This window comes from Dromiciops gliroides, chromosome 2 (assembly GCF_019393635.1).
Source record: "Dromiciops gliroides isolate mDroGli1 chromosome 2, mDroGli1.pri, whole genome shotgun sequence".
Lineage (NCBI taxonomy): Eukaryota > Metazoa > Chordata > Mammalia > Microbiotheria > Microbiotheriidae > Dromiciops > Dromiciops gliroides.
The window spans coordinates 112,926,715-112,948,644 of NC_057862.1; the positions used below are offsets into that span (position 1 = coordinate 112,926,715).

General features: G+C 42.4%; 1 protein-coding gene across 5 annotated transcripts in view; it reads left to right on the forward strand.

The window, feature by feature from the left end:
* The window catches only part of ZNF592 (zinc finger protein 592), a 67,451-nt gene extending 48,201 nt beyond the window's left edge, over positions 1–19,250 (forward strand). For 4 of the 5 annotated variants that reach the window (XM_043986898.1, XM_043986894.1, XM_043986897.1 and 1 more), the window contains 6 exons: positions 15,697–15,873; positions 16,224–16,383; positions 16,489–16,791; positions 17,232–17,344; positions 17,969–18,104; positions 18,661–19,250. In XM_043986898.1, the coding sequence (XP_043842833.1) occupies positions 15,697–15,873; positions 16,224–16,383; positions 16,489–16,791; positions 17,232–17,344; positions 17,969–18,104; positions 18,661–19,155 (1,384 nt within the window). In that variant the 3' untranslated portion in view covers positions 19,156–19,250. Of the gene's footprint in view, positions 1–15,696; positions 15,874–16,223; positions 16,384–16,488; positions 16,792–17,231; positions 17,345–17,525; positions 17,927–17,968; positions 18,105–18,660 lie in introns of those variants that run through there. The other variant, XM_043986899.1, reaches the window with a different exon arrangement.
* The last annotated feature ends 2,680 nt before the right edge of the window (positions 19,251–21,930 follow it).

Here is a 21,930-nt window from a genome sequence, read left to right on the forward strand (position 1 = left end):
TATTTGAGAAATGAGGCGTTTACCAGAGACAATTGTTGCAAAAATTCTTTCCTAGTTTTCTGCTTTCCTTATTATAATTTTGGTTGCATTCATTTTGTTTACACAAAAGCTTTTTAATTTTATATAATCAAAATTATCTATTTTACAATAATACTCTCTATATCTTTGGTCCTAAATTCTTCCTCTATACATAAATCTTACAGATAAACTATTCCATGCTCTCTTAATTTGCTTATGGTATCACCTTTTATGTGTAAATCATGTACCCATTTTGACTTTATTTTTGTATACGGTGTGAGATGTTGGTCTATACCTAATTTCTGCCATACTGTTTTCCAATTTTCCCAGCAGTTTTTGTCAAATGATGAGTTTTTGTTCCAAAAGCTCGGATCTTTGGGTTTATCATAGATTACTATGGTCATTTAGTACATTGTAATTTGTACCTATTTTATCCCACTGATCCATCTCTCCATTAGCCAGTATCAGATTGTTTTGGTAATTACTGCTTTATAATAAAGTTTGAGATCTGGAATGGCTAGAGCTCTTAAGTGGGTCACGACCTCATATGGGGTTGCATAACTGAATGTGGGATTTGTGAGAAATTTGGCAACAGGAAAAAATTATGTATACCTATTTTATATACTTATATACCCGGGATTGTGTAAAAATTCCTCGGGCAAAAACAGGTCACAAGTGGAAAAAGTTTAAGAAGCCCTGGGCTATACCACCCTCTTTTGCATTTTTCCATTGATTCCCTTAATATCCTTGAGCTTTTTTGATATTTTTTCTAGATCTATAAAATAATTTTTTTTATAGTTTGATTGGTATGGCACTGAATAAATAGATTAATTTAGGTAGGATTGTCATTTTTATTATATTGGCTTGGCTCACCCATGAGCAATTAATATTTTTCTAGTTGTTTAGATCTGACTTTATTTGCGTGAAAAGTATTTATGTAGTTCCTGGGTTATGTTGTCTATAGTTATTTTAAATGGAATTTCTCTTTCTGTTTCTTGCTGCTAGCCTTTGTTGGTAATATATAGAAATGCTGATGATTTATGTGTGTTTATTATGCATTCTACAACTTGCTAAAGTTAATAATTTCAAGTAGTGTTCTCTAGGATTTTCTAAGTATAACATCTTTTTGTCTGCAAAAAAGTGATAGTTTATTTCCTCAATGCCTATTCTCATTCCTTTAATTTCTTTTTCTTCTCTTTTTGCTATAGCTAATATTTCTAGTACAATATTAAATGATAGAGGTGATAATGGGCATCCTTGCTTCACCGCTGATTGCATTGGGAAGGTTTCTAGCTTATCCCCATTACATACTTGCTGATAGTTTTAGATAAATATTACTTAACATTTTATGGTAAGCTCCATTTATTCCTATGCTCTCTAGTGTTTTGTCTTGTTTTGGGTTTTTTGAGGCAGTTGGGATTAAGTGACTTGTCCAGGGTCACACAGCTAGTAAGTGTCAAGTGTCTGAAGCCGAATTTGAACTCAGGTCCTTCGGAATCCAGGGCCAATGCTTTATCCACTGTGCCACCTAGCTACCTCCTCTCTAGTGTTTTTAATAGGAATGGGTGCTGTATTTTGTCAAAGGCTTTTTCTGCATCTATTGAAGTAGTCATATGATTTCTGTTGGTTTTGCTATTGATATGGTAATTTATACTGATAGTTTTCCTAATATTGAACCAGCCCTGCATTCCTGGCATAAATCCTACCTGGTCATAGTGTATGATCCTTATGATACTGTTCGTATTATTTAACCATTTATCTATTAAGGAATAAGAGAAAAAAGGATTGAGAAAAAAGGGTTGTTGTTGCTGTTGTTGTTTGTCCTTCATTCTTGAAGAGGACCATGACATTGGGGTGATGTCACAACTTGCACTGAACTGGACTTAAGTGAGGGAGGGCTATACAAGGTCACCAACCTCACTAGAGCCATCTAGGTCTAATGGCAAAATATAGATAGATAGATGGATAGATAGATAGATGGGTAGATCAATCTACATATATATCAAGATGACTGGAGATGGCCTTGGATATTTTAGGAAGTTTGGGGTTAAGTGACTTGCTTAGGGTCACACAGCTAATAAGTATCTGAGGTAAGATTTGAATTCAGGTCCTCCCAACTTCAGAGCCAGTGCGCTATTCACTGCACCACCTAGCTGCCCTTAGAAAAAGGATAGTTTGGGATATCATGGCCCAAAATTCTGCAAAGTAAGTTAGCCTATAAGAGAGGAAAAACTCCCAAGGAGATTCCAAAGACTCAGAGAGATGGTTCCATTGAACAGGATCAGAAGGTTGTATGTGTGTGTGGGGGGGTTATTTTGTTTTGTGGGGTTTTTGTGTGTGGGGGGGTTGTTTGTTTTAGTTTTGTGGTTATGTAGGAAAGTCATCAATCAACCTAGATGTGTGTGTGTGTGTGTGTGTGTGTGGCAATTGGGGTTAAGTGACTTGCCCAGGGTCACACAGCTAGTAAGTGTCAAGTGTCGGAGGCTGGATTTGAACTCAGGTCCTCCTGAATCCAGGGCCGTGCTCTATCCACTGCGCCACCTAGCTGCCCCAAACCTAGATTTTTAAAAGATACATAGAAGAGGGAAACAAATAACGAAGGATGAATACCATAGCATGTCATAGACCTTTTAGAAAAGCTTAAGTATATGTTAAACCTCAGAAAGAGCTATGGTTAGTATAAGGAAAGCTAGCATTTGGCAGTCAGGTGATGCAGTGGATAGACTGCTGCACCTGAAATCCGGAAGATCTGAGTTCAAATCCAGCCTCAGACATTTATTAGATATGTGACCAGAGGCAAGTCATTTCACTTCTGTGTGCCTCAGTTTCCTCATCTATAAAATGGAGATAATACTCATCTTTCAGGATTGTTGTGAAGATAAAGTGAGATAATATTTTTAAAGCACTTTGCAGAACCTTGAAGCTCCATGTAAATTCTAGGTATGATCTATTATGAACATAACAAAAAGAGTTTTGTTTTTTAAAAAGAAAAGGGTTAGGATGGATGCTTGAGATAGATTGGATGATAATAAATCAAAATAATTCAGAACTGCACAACTTTTGTGTGTGTGTGTGTCTTATATTTTCTTTACCAAGGGAAGTATGGTCTTAGGACTGGAAAGAACAACAAAAAAAAGAGTGATTGTTGAAGATTTCATGTCCAAGATAAGTAAGGAGATAGTTAAAGAACTTCTGGCTTTCCTCGAGTTCAGATCAACAGGCTCAAATCAATTGCCTCACTGGGTACTGAAAGAACCTTTGGATGTGATTCTGAACAATTCTCAGTGATCTTTGAAAGACTGTGGTGTATCATCAACAAGTATCTGTTAAGTTCCTACTGTATACCAGGAACTGTGCCAAGTGCTGAGGATACAAAGACAAAAATGATATTGTCTCTGCTCTTTAAGAGCATGCATTCTGCTCATGGGAGAAGATATGTACTGAGAGTTAGTGTGCACAAAATAAATACAAAGGTCCATATGGAGAATAGGAAAGGTATCTCAGGATTAGAGAAAGAAGAAAAGAAATGGGCCTTGTAAAATAGATTCCCTCATTGGCCATGCCTAAGAAAAAGTCCCTCTCACCTGAGTACATCAGCTCTGTCAGGAGGTAGGTAGCCTGTGTCATCACTGGTCCTCTGGAATCACGGCTGGTCATTGCATGGAGTTGTTTCCCTTTGCAGTGTTTTTGTTACTGTATAAATTTTTCTGATTCTACTCACTTTACTCTGCATCAGTTCATATAAGTCTTCCTTGAATTTTCTTGAAGCCTTTTATAAAACCTTTCTTAGTTCACTAGTATTCCATTACATTCATATAGCCATTTCCCAGTTAATAGGCACTCCCATGCTTTTCAGTTCTTTGTCACCACAAAAAGATCTGTAATAAGTATTTTTGTTCACACTTGTCAGTTTCTTTTTCCTTTGATTTCTTTTGGATATAGAACTAGTGGTATTGCCGAGTAAAAAATTTTCATAGATTGTCTAGTAATTTTGGGGGCAGAGTTCCAAATTGCTTTCCAGAAGCCTGGACCAATTACACAGCTCTACCAACAGTTGGTTGCATTAATGTGCCTGTTTTTCCTCAGCAACTCCAACATTTATTTTCCTCTCTTTGTCAACTTTACCAATCTGATGTTGCTTTAATTTTCATTTCTCAAATTATTGGTGATTTGAAGCACTTTTTCATATGCCTGTTGGTAGTTTAGATATCTTTCTTAGAAAACTGCTTACTCATATCTTTTGGCCACTTATTCATTGGGATTCCTCTTAGCCATATAAATTTGAATCAGTTCCTTATATGCCTTGGAAATAAGGCCTTTATCAGAGAAGTTTGCTGTAGACATTCCCCCCACCTTCCCAGTTAGTTTCCCTTCCAATTTTAGTTTAGCTACATTGATTTTATTTTGTGCAAAAACTTTAAAATTTTATGGCATCAAATATTTTGTTTTATTTTCTTGATGCTCTCCATTCCTTGTAACTCTTCCTCTGTTCATATATCTGAAAGGCAATTTCTACCTTACAGTAATTTCTTTATGATGTTTCCCTTTATCAAAGTTATATATCAATTTGGAGCTTATCTTTAACCTTATTTTCCTTTTTGACAGGGTTGCTAGACTGGTGGATGAGGAAAATGCTTTAAATTTAGCTTATCTAGATTTTAGCAGTGCATTTGTCAGAGTCTCTTAAACTTTTCTTGTGGAAAAGATGTAGAAAAGTGAGCTACTAGTAGTACAATTAAGTGAATTTCGAATTGGTTACTTGGAAGACCCAAATGGTAACCATTAATGTTTTAATGTCAGTATAGGAGAGTTATACATGTAGTTCTCCACACACCACCACCACCACCACCCCACCCCCCCAAAAAAAAATCTGTGCTTGGACTTGAGCTGCTCACTTACATTTTGATTAATCAATGACTTGGATAAAGTCAGAGATTGCATACCAGTCATATTTGCAAGTTGTACAAAGCTGGATCAAAGAGTCAGGATCCCAAAAGATCTTGACAGACTAGAACATTCATATAGTAAAAATCTAATGGAGAGAAAGATGCCGTTTTACACTTGTATTTTTAAAAATTTGAACTTCACAAGTACAAGATGAAAGAGGCTTAGCTATGCCAGATGTTTTAGTGGTTTGTAAATCCCATATTAACCACCAGGCTGATATGACAGACAAGAAAACTAATGCAGGCTGCATGGAGAGGTGCAGTATGCAGTAGTCCAGACACATTTGAAGTAGCTTGTTCAGTTCTGGATTTCATTTTTTAACTAGGTCGTTATGTGCTTGAGAGGGCTGATATTCAGAGGATGGTATCCAGGATGTTGAAAGACCTTGATTTCTGCTGTTTGATTGAAGGAAACAGGAATATTTTACCTGAGAAAGGGAAGACTTAGGAGTGTGAAGAAATGGTAGCTTCAGACGTTTGGAAGAGGAACTCTGACCTCTGAGGCAAAAGCTAAGAACAATGGGTGGCAGTTGCAAAGAGGCAAGTTTAGGTTTGATATAAATGAAAACTTTCTGACAAATTGAGCTGTTTATTGGTAGAATGTGTTGTCTTGGAAGGTAGTAGCCTTATCCTTATTGGAGATTTTCAAACAAAGGCTTGGATGATTGTTTGTGTGTGGTGTGTTATAAAGGGGGAGCCTTTGCCAGGGATGGGTTGGACTTGATGAACTTGGAAACCCATTCCAATTCTGAGATTCTGTTATAATGACAACTAAATGAAAGGACATGTTGACAGTTCTTCTCGAAGAAATGAATTAAGTAGTTGGCAGAGTTGGTTTCATTTTCTGCCCAAAGGCAACAAGAAGCTTGAATGATTTCATGGGATATTTGATTATCTTGCCAAACCAGAAACCATTTGTACACACAAATGGAAGGGCAGCTATGAATACAAAAGGACACCCTAGATTTTAAAAAGCAGTCTCTGATGATGATATCCTGAATTCGTACATCTGTACCCAACCACGGAGTACCTCGTGTACTTGGTGAAGAAGCAGAGAAAGCATTTAAGAAGGTGAAGCTGGAATGTGGTTGGGCCTGATGGAGAGAAGAAATCTGTGCTAGAGGTAACAGAGCTTTAAAGGCACAGGAAGGGATTTCCAAAATATCTCCAACTGGGGAAGATGATAAAAGAAAGGGAAAAAATCACAGGTGCTGCTTTTGCTTAAAAATCTGAAACAAGAGGACACTAGCAACCACCAACTCATGTCTACTGTCACATTTCTCTAAATATTTATGATAAATAGTAGTTATGCATTCTCAAGGATAGGCTTGGGAACATGAGACAAAACAAACAAGTTTTCATAGAGCGAGTTTTATATAGTAGAGCGCACATTTTAAGAAGCCACATAAGGGGCAGCTAGGTGACACAGTGGATAAAGCATTGGCCCTGGATTCAGGATGACCTGAGTTCAAATGCGGCCTCAGACACTTGACACTTACTGGCTGTGTGACCCTGGGCAAGTCACTTAACCCTCGTTGCGCCCCCCCCCCACCTTAAAATAGACTTTCAAAAAAAAAAAGCCACATAGAGTAATGTTTATTTCTGGACATAGAATCCAATAGATTTCCTCCCTTAGCCTCTGTTTCCTCATCCATAACAAGAGGGCAAACACAAAGTAGAGTGTTTTTATGGTAGTTTTCATCAGTTCAGTTTATACAGGACTATGACATGTAATTTTTGTAGTAATTTTGTTCATGGATTTCCTCAAGTGTTAAAATCAAGACCAGTGTAAAGCAGGGGAAACATGTGCTCACCTAGGTTTTTTGTCAGTTTCATGGTAGGTATCCTGCACAGGATCCAAACAAAGGAAGGATTACCTGTCAATGGCAGTATTCTCTAAACAGACAATTTGATACATGGCCCCATACTAATTACACGTTAAATCCAGGAGCTCTATAACACCTTCACATTGTAATGTGAAATAGATTGTTTTAACCATTTACACTGCAAAATGATGGATAAAAAAATGTCTGTTGCCCAGACTATGACATACATAGATGTATAGGCAACCTGAAAGGGAAGGAAGGGAGGAGCGGGGCTGGGGCTGGGGCTGGGGCTGGGGCTGGGGCTGGGGGGGAGGCGGGGAGAGAAAGAATTAGAATATGTATGTATGTATGTATGTACATTCACATGTATATAAAATCTTGGACAAATGCTGCAGACCAATGGTGAACTGGAGCTGGAAATCAGTAAGAAAGAAAAAGAAGGCACTTAGGAAATTTTACACTGATTTTAATGATCCCAAATTGCTTATTGCAGCAAAATCCTCTCTTTAACACCAGTATTCCCTCAGGGATGCATATTGCTGAATCATGGAATACAAGATTTTGGAAGAATCAAAGTGAAGAGTATCCCAAGGAGCAATGAAAAGATTTAGTGCCTAGGATAAGTGGTTTAAAAGATATCACTGAGGACCATAACTTTCCTCATGTGTAAATACCCTTCTAGGTGTAACATTCTGTGAGTTTAGGGGGCAGATAGGTGGTGCAGTGGATAGAACACCGGCCCTGGAGTCAGGAGGACCTGAGTTCAAATCTGGCCTCAGACACTTAACACTTACTAGCTGTGTGACCCAGGGCAAGTCACTTAACCCCAATTGCCTCACCAAAAAAACCCCAAAAAACCCATTCTGTGAGTTTATATGTATCTATGTGAATAGAAAAGGAGGTAGGCTAGTTACATAGGACGAGAAAACAAGTAGCAAAGTACTACATTGGTACCTAGAGAGATTAAGAGGATTGAGAAAGGCTTCCAACATACTGGTATGGGTCCCCTTAGAGCGTTTAGTGTTATAAAACTGAGAGGTGGGGAACAATTGTGATCTGCATGTGTGGAGGGCATGTTCACACTGATAAAATTGTGAATTTATCTGAGTCCTGAGTTGGGTCAGTTTGCACTATGAAGCAGCTTGATCATGCATAGAGTGCTAGGCTGGAGTCAGAAAGACCTGAGTTCTTTTTTTTTTTTTTAAAGTGAGGCAGTTGGGGTTAAGTGACTTGCCCAGGGTCACACAGCTAGTAAGTGTTAAGTGTCTGAGGCCAGATTTGAACTCAGGTACTCCTGATTCCGGGGCCGGTGCTCTATCCACTATGCCACCTAGCTGCCCCAAGACCTGAGTTCTAATCTAGCCTCAGATACTTACCTGCTGTGTGACCCTGGGCAAATCACTTAACCTCCGTTCCCATAATCCCCTGGAGAAGGAAATGGTGAACCACTCCAGTATCTTTACCAAGAAAACCTCATGGACAGTATTGGTGTGATATGGTCCAGGACACAACTGAACCACTCAACAACAACAAAGTTTGCATGATCCCCTTAGTACTTTTAGGCCTAGTTAGGAGGACAGAAACATTCCCTGGCCTCTAGACCAAAAGATTACCAGAGGAGACAATGAAAGAAAGAAAAAAATTACTGAATACATATTCCCTCCCCTTAAAATGTCCATTTCTCTTACTGGCTGTGTGACCTTGGGCAAGTCACTTAACCCTCATTGCCCTACAAAAACAAACAAATGTCCATTTCTCTGGAAGTAAAATTACACTTTGTTGAGAGGTGATGTGATATAGTAGTAGAAAGAGCGCTAGATTCAGACACAGGAAAAGCCTGGGTTGGAATCTCACCTCCAATGGATGAGCCATTTACTCTTTGACCCTTAGTTTCTTTATCTGTAAAACAGAGATGATAATACCTGTGGTATGTGCTTACCTAGAGAAGGCAGCAGGACAATGGCTAGAGGATCCACCTTGAAGTAAGGAATCTGTCAGCAAACAAGCACTGGACTTGTACTAGTGGTGTGATCATGTGACTTGTTAGTGAACTTACCAGTCTGCTTTGGTGAAGGAAGGTTGTATAGCATGGAGCTCTACATTCTGGTAAAATTACAGAACAACCCCCCCCCCCCCCCCCCGCCCTGGCCCTTCCCCCCGCCCCCCTCCATTATCTTACAGGGTTCTCATGAAGGTAATATGTGTAGAAGCATTTCACAAACCTTGTTTCAGCCGTCATTATTATTTGAGTCATTTTTGTACCCTGAGGACAAAACAGTACGGGAATTGATTTGATATAGCAGGGTTTTTGTTGTTGTTGTTTGTTTGTTTGTTTGTTTTTTGAGGCAGTTGGGGTTAAGGGACTTGCCCAGGGTCACACAGCTAGTAAGTGTTAAGTGTCTGAGGCCAGATTTGAACTCAGGTACTCCTGACTCCAGGGCCGGTACTCTGTCCACTGTGCCACCTAGCTGCCCCTGATATAGCAGTTTTGTTTTGGTTGGTTTTTGTTTTTGTTTTTTGTTTGTTTGTTTTTATACTGTAGTTAATTATTGACCCAGTGCTTATCCAGCTTGACAATCACGTGGCAGCTTGAACCACTCTTGAGGTAGAGCCTGTCCTAGGCTGTGACTGGAATCCTTAGAATTGAAATAATTGAAGGAAGCTTTCTTTTTTTTTCTTTTTTTTTTAAAAACATTTTTCTGATTTATTAAGACATATTCCACAAGGTTTCTTCAATTAGAAATTCTTTGAAACAATAGCATCATTTTTTTGCCAGCCGGAAAATAGAGTCATCAGATTCTCCCATTCTACGAATTGTTCCACAAATTGCATTAAGTTTTAAATCGGCCATTGAATCTGCCTGTGACCTTGTCAGCCTCGGCCACGTTCATCTGGATGGACGCGTGGTCCTTGGCCCCAATGATCCTGTTGCTCGAGGAGCATTTCCTCAGCACGTACAGGTCGTTCTGCATGTCGGCAGCTGAGGGAACCTCGGAGGGGAATGAGGGGCTAGAAGGTTCTTGGGGCAGCAGAGAAAACTTACCGAATCTGAAGCAAACTTTCTGTTTTGCCAAAGGCTCCTCCTCTTCGGACCTCCAGTGGAACAAAGAGTTTGAATACTTTACATTTGTATGGCTAGCCAGCTCCAGCCTTTCTTTACTAAGGTAGTCCTCTATGCAGGCACTTGTGCTTAGCACTAGGAATACAAACATAAGCAAGCCAGGCAACCCCTGTCCCAGAGAAACTTACATTCTAATGGGAGAAAACAACATCTAGAGGGAAGTTGGACAGGGACAGGGTACTCACAAGGGTTCAAGGCAGCCATCAGAAGAGGAGAAGACAAGAGTTGAGTCAGGAGTGAAGTGGAGCAAGGCTGGAGCTTCTCCTCAGCGGGAGCAGCAAGCAAGGTAGGCTGTCACCAGTTAAGATAGAGGGTTCTATACTTTACATGGTGCTTTAACATCCATTATCTCATTTGAATCTCTCAACACCCATGAGGTTGGCAGGGCAAGTATTGTCTGAACTTTATAGCTGTAGAAACCTTGACCAGGAATCATTAAATAACCTGGCAGAAGTCATAAATAGCTAGTTAGTGGGCCAAATAGGGTTTAATCCAAACATTCTGCTACATAGTTCAGTCAGTACCCTTTTCACTCTACCATACTGCCTCTACAAAGGCATTTGTCTTTAGAGATCTCAAATTCCCATGGGCTAGCTGGCCATAAGCAGCTATTGAATATACTTTCTGTTAAAGTGAATTTCACAGTGTCAGTTATTTATACTGAATATCAGTTGATTTACTGAGTGAATCGAATCAATCAACAAACATTTATTAAGCTTCTCTTTTGTGTTTGTGTTCTAAGTAGGAACCAGATCAAATTTTAGTATGGTCATAATTATCTTTATATGCACTCCTTTACTCATAAATCAGACAAAGTACTTTTGTTGCCAGTCAACAAACAATAATCAACAAATATTTGAGCATCCGCTTTTTCTGTAGTCCATGTTTTATTTTGGTGATAGAGTTATGTCTAATGTATGGAAAATTGGCAAGATTACCATGTGTCTTGCTGTTTTGTGGAGCCCCATTCTTTAATGGTGGCTGAGCAGTGACTTGGGAGAGAAGTTATTTAAGGAGAAAGTGATATTTCCAACTGTCAAATAAAAGATTAGAAGTGGTTCCTATGCACAGAACCTACAGCACTCTCCCCCAACAAAGACAGAGCAGTGGAAGAACTCTCCGTCACCCCTATAAATACTTACTGCTTAAGGCTGACTTGGGTGGGGGTGGGGGTGTCTGTCACCTTAGGATACTCTTGAGTTCGGCATGCCCTCAGTGCTGACCTTCTGTGGAGATTATGAAAAAAAAAAAGGAATAGTTTTTTGTTTGGGAAGACTAGATGTGACACACATAAAAAGATAACAATATGGTAGGCTTCAGATGAATGACATAGATAATTGAGTTCAGTGAACATTTATCAAAAGATCTGTAATTTGTAAAACATAGTGATAGGCACTAGGGGAGATAAAAAAAGAGAAGTGAGATAGTTCCTATAAAGAACAAGCGACTTATTAGTAGAGAGATGTGTCTACAAAACTATAGTATATAAGTTAGAACATAGTATGTGCCTAGAAGTTTAAAATCCTTTAAAGAGTTCTGAAGAAGGGGGCAGCTAGGTGCAGTGGATAGAGCACCAGCCCTGGATTCAGGAGGGCCTGAGTTCAAATCCAGTCTCAGACATTAGACACTTACTAGCTGTGTAGCCCTGAACAAGTCACTTAACCCTCACAGCCCACACCGGCGCCCCCGGCCCCCCCCCCCCCGCCCCCAAAAAAATTTCTGAAGGAGAACCCATTTTCCAGCTAAGGAATTCAGTAACTAAATAGGTATTAATATGTATCTCTTTTTTTTAAAATTCAATTTATTATATTTTCAGTTCTATATTCTCTTCATTCCTCTCCCTCTCCCACCTATTCGGAAAGCAAGAAAACCAAACCCATTACAAGTATGTATAGCCAAACAAAACAAATGCCCAAATTAGGAATGTGTTCTCCCCATACCCCTCCAAATATCCTTCAGTATGCACTCTTGAGTTCATCATGCGTCCTCTAGAACTGTTGGTTCCATTGTGTTGATTAGAGTGTCTGAATCTTTCAAAGTTGTTTGTCTTTACAATAATAGTGTTCTTTTATAAATCAGTATGTATCACTTTCTGCATGGAGTGTAGTAGGTACCTTCACCTTATCTGTGAGAGATGACCATCTGGAAGCCCATTTCTCATCCCTTTAGTCCTTTTCACAGCTTCTGGAGGAAGATGGAGGCCTGGGGAAGGGTTTTATTAGGTCAGCATAAGAGGTACAAGTTCTAAGGCCTGAGGTATATCCCATTGTCCAGAACTGCCCTTGCATGCTTAGAGACTTCAAAATCAATCTTATCCACTCAGGTATCTCCTCCAGGGGTGCGTATCATAGTCTAACTACACTCTTTGTGCAGCTCTAACCCATGGTCATTTTTTTTTTAGTGAGGCAATTGGGGTTAAGTGACTTGCCCAGGGTCACACAGCTAGTAAGTGTGAAGTGTCTGAGGCCAGACCTGAACTCAGGTACTCCTGATTCCAGGGCCGGTGCTCTATCCACTGTGCCACCTAGCTGCCTCTCACCCATATCCATTTGATAGGCTGATATGCCTCCTGGAGCCCCTTTCTAGATCTCTTGGCCTTGGCTGGGTACCAGTGAGCTGAGGTTGTCCATCTGTTTATCTGTCAGTCACTCTTAGTAAATAACCAGCCTGCCTCTGCTTCTAGCCATACTTTACATTTTATACCTTTCCTTCTAACTAGCTCTTCTTCATTATAACTACTTCTGTTCTTTCCAAGTCAACGAAATATACTTTGGAGAGTATGGAATTTAGAGCTGGGAGGAGTTTTGTTTGTTTTGCTTTTTTGTTTTTGTTTTTGTTTTGCCTTTAAAAAATTTTTTTGTGCATGGGGCATTGTGGGCCAGTGCTTTATCCATTGCACCACTCAGCTGCCCCTTTTTTCTGTTCTTTCCAATCCAAAGATTATTCTCTTTGTCTGAGGAAACAAAAGCAACTTTGCCTTCTCTCCATCAGCATTTGTCCTCCAGTCTGTCCTGCACAGAAGCCTTGCTCCTTCTCAGAAAAGATTTGTTTTTAAATTCCTTTTTTCCAGCCTTGCTAGCTCATTCTAAGCTTCAGAATTTCTGACGTGGTTCTTAAAGCCCCATGCCATGCACTTTGTATTCATCTGCTATTACCTATTCCTGCTTTCATCTTCTCTGTGTGACTTTTAAAAACTCAGGTTGGTTGGTGAGTACCCTGGGCCACAAAAACAACTGCCCTTTTTCCTCTTCTCTAGAATGATTTCTCTTTATATGTTCAGAATTTCATTATTCAGGGCTTCTTTATTTCTCTGATAGTAGTTTAGTTTAAAGAATCCTGTCTCCATTTTCTCCTAATCCTAAAAAGTAGTTCTCCCCAAATCTTAGCCATGTCATTCCATGGATTTCTCTCTTAAGGGATTGAGGGGACCTGGATAACCCAATGAAACCTCCTTTATCACAAATTCTGAGATGGAGTGGGCGCTCTCCTCCCTACCCCAGGCCAGGCTCTCTTGCCCCTCTTCTACTCTGAGCCCATTTTACTGTCCATGCACAGTGTATCCTTAAGTTATATGTACTTATGGTATGTGGACTGACCATCCAACTGCATGTCATAGTCTGGACCAAAGCTTCTTAAATTGTGGGGCATGGCCCCACATGGGGTCGAGTAACTGGATATGAGGGTTGTGGAAAATGTGGCAATACCTGTTTGATTTGTATACCTATTTTATATAGCTGTGTATCTGGGGCCACGTAAAGATTTCTTGGGTGAAAAGGGGTCGCAAGTGGAAAAGGTTTAAGAATCCCTCTTATGGACAATGACATTCTTTACCTCCTTGATTGTTCTCATTAGGCTAGGTAGGCTGAACTCTTTTGAGTGATCATGGATCTCATTTAGGAAAGTTTGTAGTGTTGCACAATGCCATCTGCAAACAGGAACATCTGGAAGACTTCAGCATTGATAGAGAATCCCTGTTCTATTTGGACCTTTCTCCAAACACCTTTTGACTATGGTAAATAGTCATCTCCCTCTTAAGCTTTGCTGTTTTTAATCAGTCATCAAACAGTTGTTGTTTGTTGTCCATCTTTCATGGAATCTTTTTTCCTTTTGCTTTTGCTTTTGCTTTATGCATGGGATTCACTTTATGGAAGGAGAACCTTGATAAGCCTGGTGAAATCTTCTATTTTCTTCACCTTTTATTCAATTGTGTGTCTATAAAGATGTTTTTGGTAGCATGTTGTTTCTGAAAGACTGCCTCTTCTTTCTAATTACTTCATGCTTCCAATATGGGTAAAGATCATTCTCATAAATGTTATAGAAATGGGAAAGTAAAGTAGGCACCTAGTTTGGTTATTATTTGTTGTTTTCTTAGTTGCCTTTTCTTGGACAGTTAAATTGTCAGTTTTAAAAAAAGATGAGTATTATCCCTTCTTTGAGATAGTTGAGAGTTGATCCCTCAAACCCTCAAAATTGTGACACCTCCATGAAAGGACCTCCTTTGTGTCTACAAGTCATGAAGCAGTCAGGGACTGAAATATCGTTTGTTGTTCAGTCTTTTTTTGTCATATCCAACTCTTCATGACCCCATTTGGGATCTTCTTGGCAGAGATACTGGAGTGATTTGCCATTTCCTTCTCCAGCTCATTTTACATATAAAGAAACTGAGGTGAACAGGGTTAAGTGACTTGCCCAGGGCCACAGAGCTAGTGTCTAAGGCCAAATTTTGATTCAGTTCTTCCTGATTCCAGGCCTAGCATTCTATCCACTGTGCCACCCAGCTGAACATTAAGAATCCAAATATGGCAAGCTCTATTGTCATTAGTAGAGAAAATGGTGTGAGAAAACTGCTGGGTTTTGTTTTTGAATACCTAATGCCAGCACAATGCCAGCCACGGAGCAGGTGTTTAATAAATGTCTCTTGGTTGATTGATTGATTATATAGAAGTCAAGAAAATCTTTTCTGTTTTTCATGTCGTCCTCATAAAGTCATCATTGTTTTTCAATGATCTGACATAATTGAATCTCTTGCCAGACTTAATACACTAACAGATTTAGTTATTTCTTAATCCTGAGTCATATTGTCCAACAATTTTTTTTGCTATCCTTCTGTATGTATTGTTGATTTAGTTTGGGAGCTTTATGAAATATTTTGAAGAACATCTATGCCTGATTATCTATGCCTCTTCTGCAGTGGGAGGGCAAGTCTTTTTACAGATTCTGCCAGGCAGCAGAGCTATCACCGCTATTACAACAAGAATAACAATTATGCCTGTGTCTGTGACATATAACCACAACTACAACCATGGAATGCTTTGGGGGTGGGGGGGCATCTCTATTGCCTGGCAAAGGAGAGAGGCTGTGTGCAAAAGTAACTCTAGTTATGAAGCATCATGTAGGTGCGCTTGTGTGGTGCAGACCACACGAAGCACAATGGAGGCCCAAGGCCAGAGCAGACCACACACTGCTGGCACTGGCCGGTCTCTGGGTCTGTTTTTTAAATTCATTCTGGTTTCTACCAAGTTCATTGTCCTATAGTATCTTCCCGTTGCCAGCCTCCTCAGTCACCCATGTGAACACATTTCCTAAGTAGCTTCTGAAAAACCCTTTGGATTAGGTGTAGAGAGCTGGGAAGCCTACTGAAGACCTTTGATGGCATAACCTCACTGAGAATATGGCTAGAGCTGAAGTCTGTGCTCTAACTACTCTAGGTGGGAGATGGAAGAGAAGGCATTCGTGAAGCGCTGCGCAGCCTCTGGGCCTGACTATTCTTCTCTTTTCTTTCCAGGTGCATCCACTGTGGAGTGGTCTTCGTGACCTTGGCCTTGCTGAAGAGGCACATCCAAGAGCGGCACTGCCAGGTTTTCCACAAGTGTGCATTTTGCCCTATGGCCTTCAAATCTGCTAGTGGCACTGCTGCCCACAGTGCTGCCCAGCACCCTGCCCAGCCACATAAAGCCTCTCAGTAAGTGCATATCCATGGGGGCGAGGGGCGGGAGGGGAATGGTCAGAGTGCTATGGGGGGCAGGGGGCCAGTCTGGAGGGAAGTAACTAGAACCTTGGGAGCCAGTGGGGAGAACTGCTTGCTTAGAGTCCAGGGACATTTGCAGCTGTGAAAAGGATTTAAAGGGAAGGGTTTTTTATCCCCAAATGTCCTGGTTCTCACGTGGCCTGGAGGGACCCTGCACCTAAATTCTCCTCACAGTTGTTGTGCCATCCTGTCCTTGAAATAAGGAGCTCATGCTTTGGGGCCCTTGGGCCTGTCAGGGTGCCACAATCCTTTACGTTCTCCTGGTTTGTTGTCATTTCCCCTAGATTGATCTATAAGTGTTCTTGTGAAACTGTCTTCAACAAAAAGAAGCTGATGCAGCAGCACTTTTATCAGAACACCAACAAATTGATGGTGGGAGTTTTCAAGTGCCCTGAGTGTCAGCTCGTGTTCATGCAGAAGCAGCTGCTGATGCAACATGTCAAGGTGGGTTAGGAGACCTGGGTGGGAAGGTTCACAGAGAGCCAGTGCAAGCATGGTACCCTACACCCATCTCCTTGCTTAGTCAGTAATCACCCTCCCCATCCCTAGAATGTCCATGGTGTCCCACGCAATGTGGAAGAGCTACCCAGCCTGCGGTCTGCAACTGAGACATCCTCTGGCCGACCAGGCCCTGGGAGCCCTGCTGAGCCATCAGCCACTAGTACGGCTGGGCAAAGCAGTGCCCAGACCTCGGTCCGCTGGGATAAGCCTGGGGAACGCCGCGCTGAAGCCCAGAACAAGGCTGAGATGAGGCCCAGATTGAGGAGTGCTGGCTGGACCTGCCAAGATTGCCATGAGTGGCTCCCTGATCGTGAGAGCTACGTGTCTCATATGAAGAAGAGCCACGGCCGGGTAAGTGTTGTGCAGCTAGGCTTGGGGGACTTGGGAAGTGGGGGTGGGGGGAGGAGTGAGATCAGATGCAGGGTGCAGAATGTTCTGTGATGCTTAGTTCTCAAGCTCCTTTGGTAGGTAGTATAGGGTCCCAAAGAGAGTCCAAGGGGTTCTGATGCCCACAACCAAGCCTTGACTAGTAGGTCACACAGTCCTGAATTTCAGCACTTTGTTTCTGCATAGTCAGAGCCCCTTCAAATCCTTTACAGTGTCAGCTTCATGTCCCATGGAGAAGCCCTCTCCTTCTGGATTGGGTTAGAGCTGTGATATATCAGATACACGGGGGTCGCTTGGCCTCGAAAAGACGTGCCCTTCCTCTTTCCCTCTCCTTCATCCCTTTCAGTAGAGTCTTTCTCAGCTCCCTGGGGTCTGATGCTTTGTGTCCTGTTTCCTCTCTTCAGATAGTGAAACGCTTTCCATGTCGGCAGTGCGAGTGCTCCTTCCACACCGCCATTAACCTCCGACGACATAGCCGAAACAACCACGATACAGCCAAGAAGGTTTATACTTGTTGGTGAGTTCCTGGCTAGAGGCCGTGCTTAGAGGACTCCAGGAGCTGAAAGTATTTATGTTGATGGCATATGGGGGCTTGTTGTGAGAGAACCCAGTGGCTTAGGGCACCTCAGAAAGGGAAGAGGAGAAACTCCCTGACTGTGCTGTGAAAGAGAGTAGGGCATCTCTCTTCTTTTCCCCAGTGTTACACATTTTTGCCAAAGCCTGTGCTACTGGAGCCTTGGATGCTAGGAAATCCCTTGCCCACTCAGAATGACACACTTGAATATTCTGTTATCTCTGAGAGCATCCCTGGCTTTTTCTATGGCAATCACCATCACCCCTACTACTGCTTATCCAATGGCCAGGAGCAGCAGGAATCTGGAGAAGGACAAGACCCACTCATCAGGGTACAGTTCTCTTGGTCTTGCCATGATTGTCTCAGCTGTTAGCCTGGTTGTATGTGGCTGTGGTGCTTTGGGGGAATCACTCTGATCTGCTTAGGGCTTTCTTATCGCTCCTTTATATTGAACACTAGTGGCAAACTCTTGAGCTGGGAGTTGTTTCTGTTTGCATCTCCTTTTCTACTCACCAGTGGCTTCTAGAAGCTCTGATTCTACTTCTCTCCTGGCCTGGTTTTTTGAAGGTATTGCACAGAGGACAGGCCCAGCTTCCCTCAGCTCTCCCTGCTGGAGAACCATGTCAGCCTTATGCATGGCATCAAAAATCTAGACTTGAGCCAGACGTCCAAAGCCAGACCTCCTGCTGGAGTGTCCTCCCAGGTGAGTTTCCCTTATAGTGCCAGCTTCCTGGATGGAGTTTATGTACTAAGTCTTGGTCCACCTAGGCAAGTGAAGATTATGGAAGACATGGGTAGCCTTTAATGCTAACTGAGCATGGGCAGAACAGAAGCTGCACACATGGTGTTATTGCCTTGTTGGAGCAGAGGCAGGAGGCACATAGAGTCGAGTGAATGAAGAAAAGAAGTTCTAAGGCCAGAACTTGTTTTGTTGCCGCAGTTCTCTTTAGGCACAATAACCCCTACTCCATATGCACCACCACAACTACTTCCTGTCCTCTCCTGTCCCTCCCACCACCCCCAGCACACAAACCACACACCACTGGGTTCTGGTGTACTGAAGTGGGAGGTTGCACAGAGATAAGAGGAACCGTATGGAAAGCCTTGAGAGTTGCTTAGAGTCCTGTGGTTCTGGAGGTAGTGTGAGCCTGGCTTAGGCAATGATTCATTCTGTGCCCTCAGGAGGGGTACCAGTGATAACTGGGATTATTCCACAGTGAACTTCTCTCCTGGACTCTGTTTGTCGTGTCTTTTTTTAGATGAAAGATCTGAAGAGACCGGCTGCTGAAGTTGAAGGTGCCCTGGGCTCCACCAATGGAGCAGCTGTCCCCAACACCAAAAGACTCAAGGCCCTCTTCCAGTGTGCAAAGTGCAGCTTTGCCACAGACTCGGGGCCAGAGTTTCAGAGCCACATACCTCAACACCAGGCAGACAGCTCTACGGCCCAGTGTCTGCTCTGTGGCTTGTGCTACACCTCAGCAAGCTCCCTCAACCGACACCTCTTCATTGTTCACAAAGTGAGAGACCCAGAGGAGGCTGAGGAGGTGGAGCGGGAAGGGCCTGGGGAAGGAGCTGCCCTGGAAACAAATGAGAATGGGTGTGAGGACTCTCACGGGGAGCCTGCCTTGGCCGGGTTGGAGGAAAGCCAGTGGAAGAAGGGTCAGGCCTCCAAGGAGGACTGTGAGCAGGACACAGCAGGCCATCTACAGGCCACTCAGGACCAGAATAGCCACATGACATCTTCTCGGGTGTAACAAGTGGTTTTGAAATGTGGGAGGGGAAGAGAGGGCCATGCTGTCCTAGTACCTGCCTTGTGGAGGAGAGGAAATAAAAAACAAGCTGTGCCCCATTTTGTGTGTGTGTGTGTGTGTGTGTGTGTGTGTGTGCGTGTGCGTGTGTGCGCACATGCATGCATGCATGTATGTGTGCCTCATAGCAGTGTCTGTTCTGGCCTGGAGAATGCTGGGTCCTTTGCACCCACTTCCTAGCTCTGAGATGTAGGATGCCATACTCTTGGGTCTAATGCACTTTCTGCCTCATCTTCTCCTGCCCCAAGTTCATGGGCTTTGGAGAAGTAGGGTGTGGTGAAAATGCTAGATGGAATTAGGAAAGATTTGAATTTCAGTACCAGTGCCTCTTACTGTTGTGTGACTGAGCAAGCCAGTCTTATGACCCCTAGTGTCTTCAGCCATGATCCTACTTGCAGTACTTCTCTTACAGAGTTGTAAGGAGAGTAAGTGCCTTTTGCAAACTCTCAAACAAACATGCACTATTATTCTATGATTTCCCAGGCCTACTAAATTGCGTGGTTGAAACCTGCAGTTGGCTAGCTTTCAGACTACCATTTGCTCTACTTCTCTGAGTAGCCTTCCTCACCTCTCTGAACATAGGGCCTTAGCAAGAGTCCCTTTCTCTGCCTGCATGCCTGCCTCAGGTCTAAGACTTCATCTGAGGGGAGAGAAAAAAAGCAACTAGTGTTCAGGCAGCAGGTTCCTTTTTCCACCTAGAGAGTAGGAACCAGAGACGTGAAGATAAAGGGGGCAGGGGGCAGATTGGAAGTCTGAGGCCCACTTCTTGAGAGTTTTGCCCAGTCCAATCTCTCATCACACTTGCTATGTTACTGCTTCTCATCTCTTTCCCTCATTCCCCTAGTTTCCTATAAATTACTCTGGAGAAGTCAACTGACACATTGACTCCATGTCCATCCATTCAACAAATAGCTAATGAGCACCTGCTACTCTATGGGAGATGGGCAGATAAAGAATTCAGCCTCCCTGCTAACCAGGAGGTTACAGTCTGATAGAGGTGATAAATAAAACCTTTATCCAGATAAATATAACACAGATTAGTTAAGGAAAGTGCAAAGAACCAGAGAAGAGAAGACAGAGCCTGTTGCATCTTGTGGGCAGGGAAGAACTGCCCCATCCCCATCCTTCCTCTCTTGTCAGGAGGCGTGGCCTAATGTGTTTGTGGGTCAGCTGTCTCTCCTGCCCCTCCTTGCCCGGGGAAGGCCTTTTTGGTATTCTGCGACCCAGAAGGCTTGGGGCAGGGGAGGACAATCCAACCCCCTTCTCTTGCCAGTGCTCTTATTAACCAGGAAATCTTTCAAATAAAAGCTTCTAACATTGCTGGAGGTAGGCTCCCTCATTCTTTCTTAGATCTACTTCAAAAGGCTTTTCTGGGGTTCCTTCCACTTTCACTTTGACATCATCCAGGGACCAGGAAAGAATGAGACCTCCAGAGATGTTTGTCCCTGGACATTTTCCCCAAAATCCTACAAGAAAGTGAGGTTTGTTTTTTTTTTTACTTTGGTTCAAAGTTATTTTCCTGGGCTAGCCTGTGCAGTTTCTCAGAATGTAGTTTCTCGGTGCTCCCGTGGAAGCACGGCATCCTTCATATGCTGGGGAAATTAACATTGTACCAAATCCATTGGCATAGGGCTTCTTAATCTTTTTTTGTGTACATCTTGGACCCCTCTTCAGGATAACATTGAAACCATTGATGTCAAAGTACAGTTATAAAAAATTTTTTTTAAGTTCGCATAATCCAGGTTAAACCCAGGTTAAAATTTTAAAAAGGAAAAAAACAAAAACCTCTTGCCATAGGGGAAGTGGCATTCAACCTGTCCCTTACAAAAAAGAAAAGATTTGAAGTAATTAAAAAATATAATCTTGGATCTAGCAAAAGGGGGAATTACAAGGCCATAGATGTATAGCTGAAAGTGAATTTAGAGATCATCCAATCCCTCATTTCACAGATGTGGAAACTGGTACCCAGAGAGGTTAGGCATCCCTGTTCACTCAGGTGGTCAGGCAGCAGGGGTGGGGTTCAAATATCATAGGACTGCTGGTTCTAAATCAGCACTATCATACAATTAGAGTATTTAAAATGCTAGAGGTGGTTGGGAGGGGGGTCCCAAATTCTTTGCACTGATAGGGGATGTCGTAGAGCACCAGATACAGAGTTTGGAAGACCTGAGTTCAAATCCTGTCTTCTCTACTCGGTAATGATGTGGCACTGGGCAAGTCATTAACCTCTCAGCCTCAGTTTCCTTACCTGTAAAATGGAGATAAAGCACCTATCTCACAGGAGTGCCGGGAGCATCAAATGTAAATGTGAGTGGATAGAGCATCGGCCCTGGATTCAGGAGGACCTGAGTTCAAATCCAGCCTCAGACACCTAACACTTACTAGCTGTGTGACCCTGGGCAAGTCACTTAACCCCAGTTGCCTCACCAAAACCAAAAAACCAAAACAGAAATGTAAATGTGAGCTGTTACTGAGATGCATGGGCCCTACCCTACAACAAGATTCACAAGAAAGACTTTGATAGGAAGGAGCTGTATGTAGAGGGGGCATAGCTAACCTATATAATGGCCTGTGGATCCAACACAGAAGTTCAGAAGGGAGAATGAGAGGGGGATGTGTGCGTGCGTGCGTGCGTGTGTGTGTGTGTGTGTGTGTGTGTGTGTGTGTGTGTGTGTGTGTGTGTTGGAATCAGAGTGGGACAGGACCCAAGATGGCATTTCT